General features: G+C 59.5%; 1 protein-coding gene across 9 annotated transcripts; it reads right to left on the bottom strand.

The window, feature by feature from the left end:
* Nucleotides 1-365: 365 nt before the first annotated feature.
* On the bottom strand, nucleotides 366-10743 carry KCTD17 (potassium channel tetramerization domain containing 17). Of its 9 annotated transcripts, none has more exons than XM_081125923.1 (8): nucleotides 10520-10743; nucleotides 9269-9377; nucleotides 6949-7040; nucleotides 5978-6103; nucleotides 4145-4270; nucleotides 2730-2820; nucleotides 2064-2559; nucleotides 366-1177 (listed from the first exon to the last, which is right to left on the bottom strand). In XM_081125923.1, the coding sequence occupies exons 1-8, from the start codon at nucleotides 10727-10729 to the stop codon at nucleotides 1108-1110; spliced, it is 1320 nt and encodes a 439-aa protein (XP_080982049.1). In that variant the 5' UTR covers nucleotides 10730-10743; the 3' UTR covers nucleotides 366-1107. The 9 variants fall into 9 exon arrangements, with proteins under 9 accessions (XP_080982049.1, XP_080982052.1, XP_080982050.1 ...); XM_081125926.1 differs by having other exon boundaries at nucleotides 2064-2150; XM_081125924.1 differs by having other exon boundaries at nucleotides 5978-6073.
* Between the last annotated feature and the right edge of the window lie 506 nt (nucleotides 10744-11249).

The following is an 11249-nucleotide window of genomic DNA, read 5'->3' as shown; positions in this document are numbered from 1 at the left end:
GAGGCTGGGAAGTGGGAGGACAGGGAGCGAGGCTTGGGAGGACCTGCTCTCCTGGAGCCCAACTCCCTATCCCCTCAGCAACCCCGGCTGGCCTAGCCTTGAAGTCACGTGGTCCAACCCCTTGTTTCATAAATGAGGAAACAGAGGCCCAGAGGGGGGTGGGCACCAGCCAGGCAAAACTGATGCCCTCGATGTCTGGGCAGAGGATCCAGCCATGAGCTCCCTACCCACAGGGGAGTGACAGTCGACAGTGCAGGGTCCCTGGGCTTTAGGGAAAAGCCTCATTACCTTTGGGTCATCTACCCCACCTTGAGTTTAGCCCATCACCAACAATTAGCCAGAGAGAGGGAGGTAGGTGGCCAGGCCCAATTTTTTCAGATTTTATTACGTGGTGGGGCCAGACACAGCCAGGAAGTACCCAGCTGAGAAGTCACACGGGCAGGAGGCCCCTGAACAAAGGGGGTCCCCCTCTTCCTTCTCACCAGTTCCTGAGTGGCCCCACTGCCCCTGCTGAGCATTGCTGGCCTGCTCCTGGCTGAGGCACTCTGTCTCCAGCAATATGGGGGGGGGGAGCAGTCCAGGTGAAGGCCAAGTCACCCACCCCCCTTGAGACAGTTGACCCCACCCCCTTCATCACCTCCTCAATACCTGGACCTCACCTGGGGCTACAATGGTCCTTCCCTCTGAGGGAAGAGTGGAGGGGGCTGCTCTGTATCTGGCATCTACTCCCTGAGGGAGGGCTTTCTGGGACCCTGCTCCCCTTAGAAGTAACCTCACAACAACCCTGTGAGGTAGGTGGGGGAAGAGAGAACCCATTTCACAGACAAGGAGACTAAGGCTCAAGGAGGTGATATGACTGGGCCAGGAGGGACTGTATCCGCCATGCAGCTGGGGGTCTCAGGGGACGGGACACAGGGGCCTGGGAGACACAGCTGGACAGTGCCATACTTGGGCCAGAGGCAGGCGGCTCTGCCCAGGGGTCCCAGGGCCCCCCAGGGAGGCAGGAGTGGATCACAGCCCCGTAGGTGTAGACAGAGGCGGCAGTGGGAAGCGCACTTCCTCCACCTTGAGCTGGGGGCCCACCCTCTGGTACAAAAACAAAGGACTTCAGATCGGAACCCCAAGTCCCTGGAGGTGACGTGGGGCCTCACATCCGGGTGCCTCTGGCTTGTAACAGCTAGAAAATAAGAAGGAAAAGGGCAGGGGGATGGGTGCAGGGTGGTCAGAACACCAGGAAGGGGATGAGGGGTGGGGCCGGTGAGGAGGGGGTGATGGGGGCCAGGAGGACAGAAAGGAGATTGAAATGGAGGGAGGGAGGGGTGGGGGAGAGAGGGAGAGAGAAAGAGGTAGGTGAGTAACAGGGTCCCTTTTGGGAGGAGGAGGGGGGCTGAAGCCCAGAGAAGGGGGGTTCAGAGCCCAGGAGGAGGGGGAGCAGGAAGGGGACCAGCTCGCCCATCTGGGAGCCCATGCCCCCTTCTGGGCTAGTGGTGGCTGCTTAGGAGGCCAGATTCTGCCAAGACTCTGGTCAGGGGGTCAAGGCTGAAAGGCAGGTCATAGAGAGCAGTATCTGTCCCCACTTTAGAGGCAACTAGTATTTTAGAGGAACAGTGACTAGCCCCAAGTCACACAGCAGGCAGACAAGATTGATTGGGGGCTTCTGGGCACGTGACCAGGGCTTTTCTGCTGCCCCGATCCTTAGCCGGCTCTGGCTGACTCCTCGCAGGCAGGCCAAGGGGATCCAAAGTACGGCCTGGCCTTTCCACCCCACAGACAGGGAGCCCGGCCGTGAGGCTGGGGCAGGGGCTCCTCTGTGCAGGGGAGGACAGGGCATACGGCTCATTTCCCCTCCCTCCTGCCCAGCCTGCTCTGGCACTGATGGGCAGCTGGCACAGTTTCCGCCCTCAACTTTCTCCTCTCATAGCCTCACATCCAAGGCCAAGATCGGCTCAGAAACTTTGGTGATGGGAGAAAAATCAGCCAAAAGTTCTGCCCGAGTCCAAGGAACAAGAAATGAGCACCCCTCCTGGCTTCTGCCCTCCCTCCAGCTCCGCCAAGCTACAAACCGGGGATGGCAGCTCTGGGGGTGGGCGAGGGGCTGAGAGGCCCTCACTGCAAGCGCAGCCTCAGGTCTGAGGGGTGCACACAGGAACCTGCAAGGAGGAAATGTGAGGAGGCGGCAAGGAGGCGAAGTGCTGGGGCTGGGCAGCCCAGCCTCGGAGGAGCCCGGTGGGGTTGGCAGGCCCCGAGGAGGCGCAGCTGCACCCGTCCTCCCCAGGCCAGGAGGCAGGAGCTGCCAGAAGGGGTGCGGGAGGCGGCAGGCAGGATGCTCTGAGATGCGAGGCTGGGGCGCCTGGGTGGAGGGCACGGGAGGCTGGGACCAGGGTGGCCCGGGATGGAGGCGTGAGCAGGCAGAGAGGAAACCCGGGCAGGGGCAGAGAGGGAAGAGGCAGGGTGCAGATGAGATCCAGGAGGTGGATGAAGGTGAGGCAGGACCTCCGGCGGGAAGCGGAGGAGGCGGTGGGGGGAAGAAAAGGTTAGCGGGATCCTGAGATGACGGGGCTGCAGAGAGAAAGTGAGAGAGGGATGGTTATGCAGGCGAGTGCCGGCGGCTGCCCTAAGCCTGGCGGGCGCCCGCAGCCCTGGCCCAGCTCTGCGCCGGCTCCGGCGGGGGCGGGGAGCGCGCGGGAGGTCCGGCTGCTGTTAGCAATCGTTCTCGGGGGCGGCTGCACCTTTCTCCTGTGTATCTGCCTCCACCTGCACCTGTTCCACCTCCACCTCCTCCTCCTGCCGCTGCTCCTCCTGCCGCTGCTCCTCCGCGCTCTGTGGACCAGCCGGCGGACCCAGGGAAGAAAGAGTGGAGAGCTAACGAGGGGGCCTGTGGGCAGCTGACCCGTGGGCCCCGGCTCAGGGCAGGCGCTGGGCTACATGAAGGGGGAACTCCAGCAGGGGGGAGCTACAGCAAAGAAGCTGGGCATTTTGTCCCGTCCCCTGGGAAGCCTGGGAAGGGACTGGAGGAGCTAGCAGAGGAAGGGCCCCGCTGGGGTGCTCGTGGGCCAGTCTGGCTGCTGGTGCATGGAGCAGGCTGGGTAAGGGAAGGGGACTGGGGTGGGTGGGTGGCTGGGATGTTCTTGAGGGATGCCTGGAAAGGCCCCATTTTAGGAGGGCTGCCCCAGAGTTGAAATGAGGCCAGGGAAGACCCAAGGCAGTCACCACCCAGTTCTGGGATGCCAGCAACAGGCTCTGGCACCCCAGGTCCCGAGGCTCTGGCCCAGAGGCAGAAGCCTCATTCTGTACCCCTGTAAGGTAGGGCCAGCCACTGGCCCCAAGGGGTTGGTGGGCAAGGGAAGTCACAGGACAGGGAAGGCAAACAGACAGACAGGAAGCCAGAGGTCTATGTCTCCAAGGCACAGGGACAGACCCCAGAAGGAATGGTCTCCCTTCCTCCTGGCCTGGCTTGCTGACTGTCCCACTGGCCCTACAGAAGGCGCTTGAGGCTTCCGATCAGCTGAGGGTCCAGGGCGGCAGGACCCCTGTTCCTCACAACTAGCTGATGCTGCCCCGAAGGCCAGCGTGGAAACACAGGGCCAGACCCACAGGGTTCCTGATCCCTCTCCTGCAGAATGCCCAGGGAGGGGGCCTGGGAAAGGGGCATGACTAATAGATGTGGCTTCCCCACCCTGGAACAGGCCAGCTGGGGACATTGATCTGCCCCTGGGAATAAACTGGCCCCTAGGATCCCAGAAGTCCCAAGCTTGACGGCACCACTGAGAGGACATGATCTATCCCCTCAGTTCTCACACAACACAATGAAGGTGCTGAGGGTATGGGAACCTGTCCAAGGTCACACAGAGAGAGGCGTATCATGCCCAGACCCCTCTAGTCCAGGACACACCTCGTGCCACCATTCAAGTGGCATCTAAGTCACTGTTACCACGCCCTCAGGGTGGTCCCATCTCACTGTTCCCCCAGCCTGGGCCTGGGTGACCAGCATGAGCAGACAGGACCACGGGTGGCATGAGATGGATGGCATTGGCCGTGACGAGGGGTTATGCGTGTGCAGGAGGGAGAAAGTAGCAGCAGGGATGACTACGTGGAAGGCGGGGAGGGGAGGGAGGGAGGCAGGGAAGCTGAGGGTGGGGCTCACCTTAGTTTTGCGGCTGGACTCAGAGCTCAGCCCGTGGGGGGAGCTGTGGAGCTCCTTGGAGACCACACACAGGAACTCTGCCTGGTCCTCACCACTGTAGTTATAGGAGGAGCCGATGTTCACCAGCTAGAGGCGTGGCGCAGGGAGAAAGATGACAGGGGCAGTTGGGAGCAGTGAGGAGGGAGGAGGTGGCCACTGGCCCTTGTCAAGACACCAACGTGTGCCCCGATTTGGCTGTTCTGCTCAGGCGCATTCCTGGGTTTCCAGAGGATACTCCTGGGCTGAAAGTAAAGTCTACTCCGTGTCCCCATCCACGCCTCTGGTGTGTTTTCAGACCAGCCTCCCTGGCTAGCCTAGGCTTGGTCCCTGGAGGACGCTGGTGGTATCGCTGCTCCTCCCCACCCCCACCCGGGCCCAGCCCAAATCTAGATCTAGCAGGCCACTTCCTAAAAGCAGGAGGCCTGTAATAGGCAGGCTGTAGCAGAAGCGGCTGAAGCAGTCCTAGAACAAGGTTGGCATGGTGGAGCCCCGACAAATATTCTGTTCACTCTTGGAAGCAGAGGGAGGACAGGTCACCCCCTCCTCAGGCCACAGCGTAAATGTTCAGTGGCCCCTGACCTGCTGGCTCGGCCTCTGAGAACCCATGCAATGGCCAAAGACTCCCTCAGGCTCTCAGGGTGGCCCTACCTTTATTCTGGGGTCCCTAGTATAACCACATCCACCCCCCCTCTGGCTGACAAAAGCCCTACACATGACAGGTCTCACTCAGGCCCCAGGGACCTTCATCCAGCAGGCAGAGGAAAATATCAGCCGATTTGGCAGACAAGGCTTGGAGAGGGGTGACCTGCCAAAAGTCCCACAGCCAGGAGGAGTGGACAGGAGTTAGAATCTGAGATCCCAAGGCCTCTCTGGGGTCTTACAGACTTAAATACTTCTAATTATTTGTATGATGCCAGCTCGTTTCAATGTCTAGGGTCCTACCCTGGGCTGGGGGCTTTGTCAATGGTCCTTCTAACCTTCACAGTCCTGCATCACAGATCAGGAAACTGAGGCCCAGAGTCACACCGTATGTCACTGGTGAAGCCTAGATGTGAATCAGGCCTCTGGCTCCTGGAGGGGGCTCCTTCCTCCACACTGCCCAGCCATCTGAGGGAGCCCAGTCTTCTCCCTTCTCCGACCTCCACAGGGAGCATGTGTGTGCATGTGGATAAAGGGCTATCCAAATCCTCCTTCTGTAGGGGAAAGTCTGACCTCAGGTTAGCTCACTGCTCTGTTCCTCTGGAAACCTGACACTGGTGGGACGTCTGCTATGTTACTAGGGCAACGCCACTTAGGATAAAAATTCCCTGATGGGAAACCTGCATCTGGACCGGGAGGAACTAGAAATCACTATAAATTTCTCAGGCAGTCACTGCTTTGGGCTTCCCTGAATGTGGCCAGACCTGTACCTGGGCATGTCCCTTGCAGGGACCCTGGGAGCTGTGCCTGTGGAATTGTTTCAGGTGTCAACCCCAGGTGGACTACGCTCACCTATGTGGCTCTCAACTCCTTGCACCTGAGTTCGCTCACGCTACCATGTAGACTACTGCCCAGTTGCTATGAGCACTCCCACCAAGGATGCCCAGAGCTGCCCTGCAGCAAGTAGGGCTCCTACCCTCTCTTCCAGGTCAGTCTGCTGCTAGTGTGGCCTTTCCTGGTCTTGTTTACTTTAACTTAAGACCCCTGGGTTGGGGTGGCATCAGGGGACCCAAGGCTGGGGCTGCAGGAAGGGGAGGGCCTGCTTTGCCTGGAGACTGGGAAGCCCTGGGCATCGTCCCCATGTCCTCAGCCCACCTGCTCAAAGCGCCAGCCATCAGACATGGTGGAGACCATCTGCGTGAGCTCCTCCTCCTGGCACTGCAGCACACGGTAGACATGCTTGGGTGGCACCTGCAGGCAGAAGGGCGATGTGGAGGGCACCTGTGGAGGCGACAGGCACCCTGGGAGGGGGACAAGCACCTGCCTTCCCCCAGCTGCTGCTCCCATACCATGTACCCCTAGAAGGAGAGAAGGAGGGGAGTGGCAGGGTGGGAAGATGGGAGCCATGTTTTGAGCGCCAACTGTGTGCCAGCCCCCAACATTCGTGATCTCGACCCTCCCAAACACTCTATGAGTTATGGGATTTTCATGAAGGCTCTGAGGGTCAGTTACTTGCCCAAGGTCACCAAACTAAAGAGTGGCAGAGCCAGAGCTGGAACACAGATGATACAAGAGGGAAGGGATGGGCTTGGGGGACATTCTGGGTCATTAATTGAGGCAGGCCCTCAAAGAGACACGGAGCCTCCCACCTTCAATCTGAGGCTAGAAGTTGGTGTCTCACTACCTGTTCCCCATCCCCACCTCTCCCCCAGGACAGGCTGAGAATCTCACAGCTCCTCCTACAGACTGGTCCCTGAGGCCCAGGGTCCAAGCTCAGAAATGCCAGCTCCAGCTAATCCTGCATTGCCCCCCAAAGGGCCCCCTGTACCTTCACACTGACCCCATTCTGCCTATGTGGAAGGGCAGGGGTGGGCAGCTCTCAGCACCTCTGTACTGCATCAGAGGAAACCAAGGTCTAGAGAGGGGCAGGCTTGGCCCAAGGTCATGCAGTAAACAGATCCGAGGCAGTGGAAGAACCAGTGTTGATCTCCTAGTCTGAGGCTTTGCAGGGCAGTCTGCTTGGACTCCCCAACCTCTCCCCCGCCTCCCTGGCTCTCTGCCCGCCTCCCTCTCCCATCACCAATTGCTCTGGCCATGGAGTTGCCCCGCTGCCCCTGCTGCCTGACCTGCGTGACAGTGTAGTCCCTCTCCTCCATCCGGTCTTTGATGATGCGGATCAGCGGGCCGATGTTGTAGAACTCAGCTTCCTCCAGGACCCCTGGCACAGACAAAGCCGTCCCCGGGTCACTCCCGCTGCTCCCATTCTTCCGTCCCCTCCTCCTCCAAACCAACCTCCTGCTCCAGTCACACGAGGGTGACGAGCATCTCTCAGTTCACAGGTCAAGTAAAAGGGAACATTTCCTTCCCTGCATCTCATGCTCTGTGGAAGGGGTGAAATACTGCCACTTAGCAGCCCAATGTCTCTGCTGTGGGGTGCCCCAAGGGATGCCTACCAATCCCCTAATCTGGGGCTGCTCTGGGGCCATCAAGAGGCAGCAAGCTCGCTGGGACTGGCCCCTAGAAGGCCACAACGAGAAGGGCCCTGGTTGACCCCATTACATGCTCCCCTTTGTGAAGTGCATGCCAAGTGCCAGGCGCTATGCTTGGCACTTTCCATTCTTTATTGCAGTTAATTCTCGGAACTAGAAGTAGGTACTTTCATTGCCCCACGGAAGAAATAGGGAAACTGAGGACCAGAAAGAGCGCTTGCCTATGACCCTGCAGCCATGAAGCAGCTGAGCTGAGATTCAAACTCAAACTCTTCTGACTTCAGAGCCCACTGTAGGTGCATAATCTCTGCGTATGTGCATATCCCTGATTCCCACACTTCACAGTTTGCAAAGCCCCTCCTGTGCTCAGGGGATATGAGAGAAGCAGGCATTATTGTCCCCATATCCTATATGTTAAGGGAACTGGGTCTTAGAAACTAAGTGAGTCACCTCTCCAGTGAAGAGGAATGGCCCCCAGCCTTTGCAGTCCCCTAAGCTCCTTAAGAGCAGGGACCCTTCTGAGTGTTTCTATGACTGGCCTCTGGGCTCCCTGAGCACAGGGTCTATGTCTGATCTACCCTGCTGTCCCCAGTGCCCACACAGCACCCAACACACAGTAGGTGGTCAGCGAGCAGAGCTGCCTGAGTGCCCCTTGTGGAGCCCTGCAGATGACAGACAACTAACACTGCATCACTGGTCCCCAGCGCCAGACACTGCACTAAATGACGCACTTGTATTAGCTCCTTTTATCCTCACCGCAGCTCAGCAAGGTGGGTGCTACTGTCATCCCATTTCATAGATGCGGCACAAAGGCACAAAAGGATAAGTGACTTGGCCGGTGTTACAAAGCTAGTAAATCTCCTCCCAGATCCCTCACCCCCTACATGGGACCCTAGGCCTGCCTGAAGGTGGTGGGAGTGGCCAAGCATGGAGAAATCCAGAACCTGTAAATAGGTGTTGGCTATGACACCACTGGAGTGTTTACTCCCCTCCCCGAGGATCTGCTCCTGGACCCAGGCCACGCCCATGGTACCTCGGTGCCCGGCGGGGCTGCCTGTGGGCCCTGCTGAGCCAGTGCCTATGGTGGCCTCTGATTTTGAAGTCATGGCTCACTGGGGATACATTAGGAAGGAGGGGAGGACTGTGCTATATACCCACAGGGTACAAGTGCCGGGACCCACATTAGTTGTTGCAAAATATGCTCTCACCAGTATAGATCACCACCTACATTTGATATACAGGTGGAGACTCAGAAAGGAGAAGTGACATGTACAAGTTGGCCTGGCTGGGTCAGCTGACCCAGAGCCACACCCTGTGCCCCAACAAAGAGTTGACGTGGCACTGACTGTGCGAAGAGGCTATCCCCCCAGGCACAGCTTCTGCCATCTGCTGGGCCCAGAAGTGGGCAACTACAGGGCTTCAGCCGGCCAGGCCTGGGAGGGTCGAAACCTCCTCTGAGGAGCAGGCTCCCTCCTTCCCTGCCTCTACCCACAGCAGGCAATGTGCTGCAGAAGTTGATGCATGTGGGGAAGAGCCACCCGCTCCGCCCACCTGCTGACTGCAAGCCCTCAACAGGCGGCAGAGATACTGGATTACCCCGCCCAGCTTCACCGTTCACACCTGGCTTCCCAGAAGACCAAGAGAAAGGGCATCCCTGCCCACAGTGAAGGCTTCCAGCCTCGCCGGCTCCCTCTGACTTCTGCCTGTGCATCTTTCACCTCCCCCAACAGCACCTAGTGAGAGCTCAGACTGGTCAGCTTGGCAGAGCCCCGGGGCTCAGCCCGGGCAGAAGCTCTGGGATTCAGCCCTGTCAGGGATGGGAAGAGGCAGGGAACACAGAGGAAAGGAGATGTCCCTCTGGCTGGGAGACATGGCCTTGGACCTCCACAGAAGGCCTGGCAGACTGCAGAGGGCAGGCCTAGAATGCGGGCCCGGCCAGCCCCCTGGACCAACTCACCCTCCTCAGCCATGTCCTTGTCCAGCACCAGCTTGCCATGCCGGAGGAAGTTCAGGATGGGCCCAAAGTAGGTGGGGTCGCGATCGATGAGGTAGGCCCCGGTCTCATCCTACGGAGGGAGGAGCACAGGCTGTGAGAGAAGAGTGAGGCCTCCCCCTGCCCACCCCTCGCTTCAGGCCCAGTAGAGGACTGGAGGGAGGGAGGGAGTGAGGGCGCAGTCTGTTATCGCCTGGAATGAAGTAGCACAATGGAGCAAAAAGGTTCAGATCCTGCCTCTGCCTGTTCCTGACTGTGACCTTAGGCCAGTGATTTGGCCTCTCTGAGCCTCACTCCTCTCCCCCATAACTAGGGGTCACTGTGAGCATCCAGTGAGGTCTCAGTGGCACCCAACCCAAAGTAGGGCTCAGTAATTGTCCTTCTTAGAGACTGTTTCCATGAAGACAGCCCTATACTGTCCATCAGATCTCCAGTCCTGGGCGCTTGCAGGTTTCCAAAGGAGCCACTATCTTATTGGACACCCTCAGCCTGCAGGGAGGCAGGGCGGCCAGCAGCACAACTCCACAGAGAGAAAAGAGCATGGAGAGGTGAGGGGACTTGCCCAAGGTCACAGCATCAGATGGTCAGGGAATGGGGGACAAGAGAGCCTTAGAGGTCATCTCCAGACCAGCCATCTCCTCTGGTTACAGACAGGAGGCTGAGCCTGGAGCAGGGAAGGGTCCGACCTAAGGTCATGTAAGCAGTTAAAAGCAGAGGGAAACGGAACCCCAGGCAAGCAGCACTCCCACATGAAGCCCAGCTCAGAAGGCACCCTGGGCCTCCTCCACCCAGCTCCCTGCACCCCTAGGCCTCCCACTCCCCAAAGGGCAGGGAGAAGCAGCCTCGGTCCCTCCGCCCCCAGTGCAAAAGTCCCGTTTGGAAAGCACTGAAGGCCCTATGCGTCTGTCTGTCCCCACAGTCCCAAAGGAGGGGGAGAGCCGGCTCCGAGCCCCCAGCTCCTGGGGTGGGAGCCGAGGGCAGCCCTCGTAAGCTCCAAATGGCCGTTGCCTGGCGTTGTCCCGTTGCCAAGGCAATGGGAACATTCCTCACCCTCGGATCCACTTCCTCCTCCCCGCCTCCAGCCAGTTCTTCCCGCCTCCGGCTCTTCGGAAATAAAACCCGCCCGGTTCCCAGCCGGCGGCGGGGCCAGGCCGGACAGCCCCGACCCCAGCGAGCTGGGGACCCCGGCCCACGCCGCCCACCCCGGGGCCTCACCCGGTCCGACTGCAGCTCCTCCCCCTGGCACAGGCGGCTGAGGAAGGACTTCTGCTCCCGGCACAGCGTCTGCCGGGTGGTCAGGAACACCGTGCCCCCCACGTTGAGCCGCACCCACTTGCTCCAGCCGCCCGCCGCGCGGCCGCCCGCGCCCGCCGGCGGCGCCGCCTCCCCGGCCTCCATCCTCATTTCTGGCTCCGGCGTCTGCATCCTCCGGGCTCCCGGGCAGGCGGCGGGCGGGCGCCGCGCGGGGCATGCCGGGAGTTGTAGTCCGCGCCGCCCGGAGCCGGGCCGGGGGTGAGGGTCCCCGACGCCTGCAGCCGTCCTGCCCCGCCCTGCCCCCTTTGCCTTCCCTGGGATGCCCACAGACGGGTCTCGTGAAGAAGCCTCGTGGCCAAATGACTGTGTTTGGGAAACGTCAAGTTCGGGGTCTCTGGGAAAATAGTGAGTGATACCCCAAATCATCAACCCTCCCATTGGTTCTCCACATTATTGATTTCCCTTTGTCCAGGCTGGATTATCAAACAGCTGATAAATGCGGGAAGAAACGTTTCCTTCCCAGAATTCCATAGCCCTTACCTGTATCTGTCTTCTAATATTCTTTAATATGATTTCATTCTGCCCTTCGTGGGGGGGGGGGGGGTCTTTCCCCACATGTTTTTTGAAGGCAACGTAGTTGAGCTTAAAGTTGACTGAGCACCCACTGTATTCCAGATGCTTCAGGTATCTA

Source organism: Miniopterus schreibersii (assembly GCF_964146895.1).
Source record: "Miniopterus schreibersii genome assembly, chromosome: 2".
NCBI lineage: Eukaryota > Metazoa > Chordata > Mammalia > Chiroptera > Miniopteridae > Miniopterus > Miniopterus schreibersii.
Note: the sequence above shows the minus strand (reverse complement) of the source record. Positions and strands in the feature narration are given on the sequence as shown.

Coding starts and splice junctions, on each gene's coding strand:
- KCTD17 (XM_081125921.1), bottom strand. CDS start 10,729: ATGCAGACGCCGGAGCCAGAAATGAGGATGGAGGCCGGGGAGGCGGCG. Junction 4,271..5,977: donor ATGGCTGGCGCTTTGAGCAG/GTGGGCTGAGGA, acceptor CCACGCCTCTAG/CTGGTGAACATCGGCTCCTC. Junction 2,560..2,729: donor GGCAGATACACAGGAGAAAG/GTGCAGCCGCCC, acceptor TTCTCTCTGCAG/CCCCGTCATCTCAGGATCCC.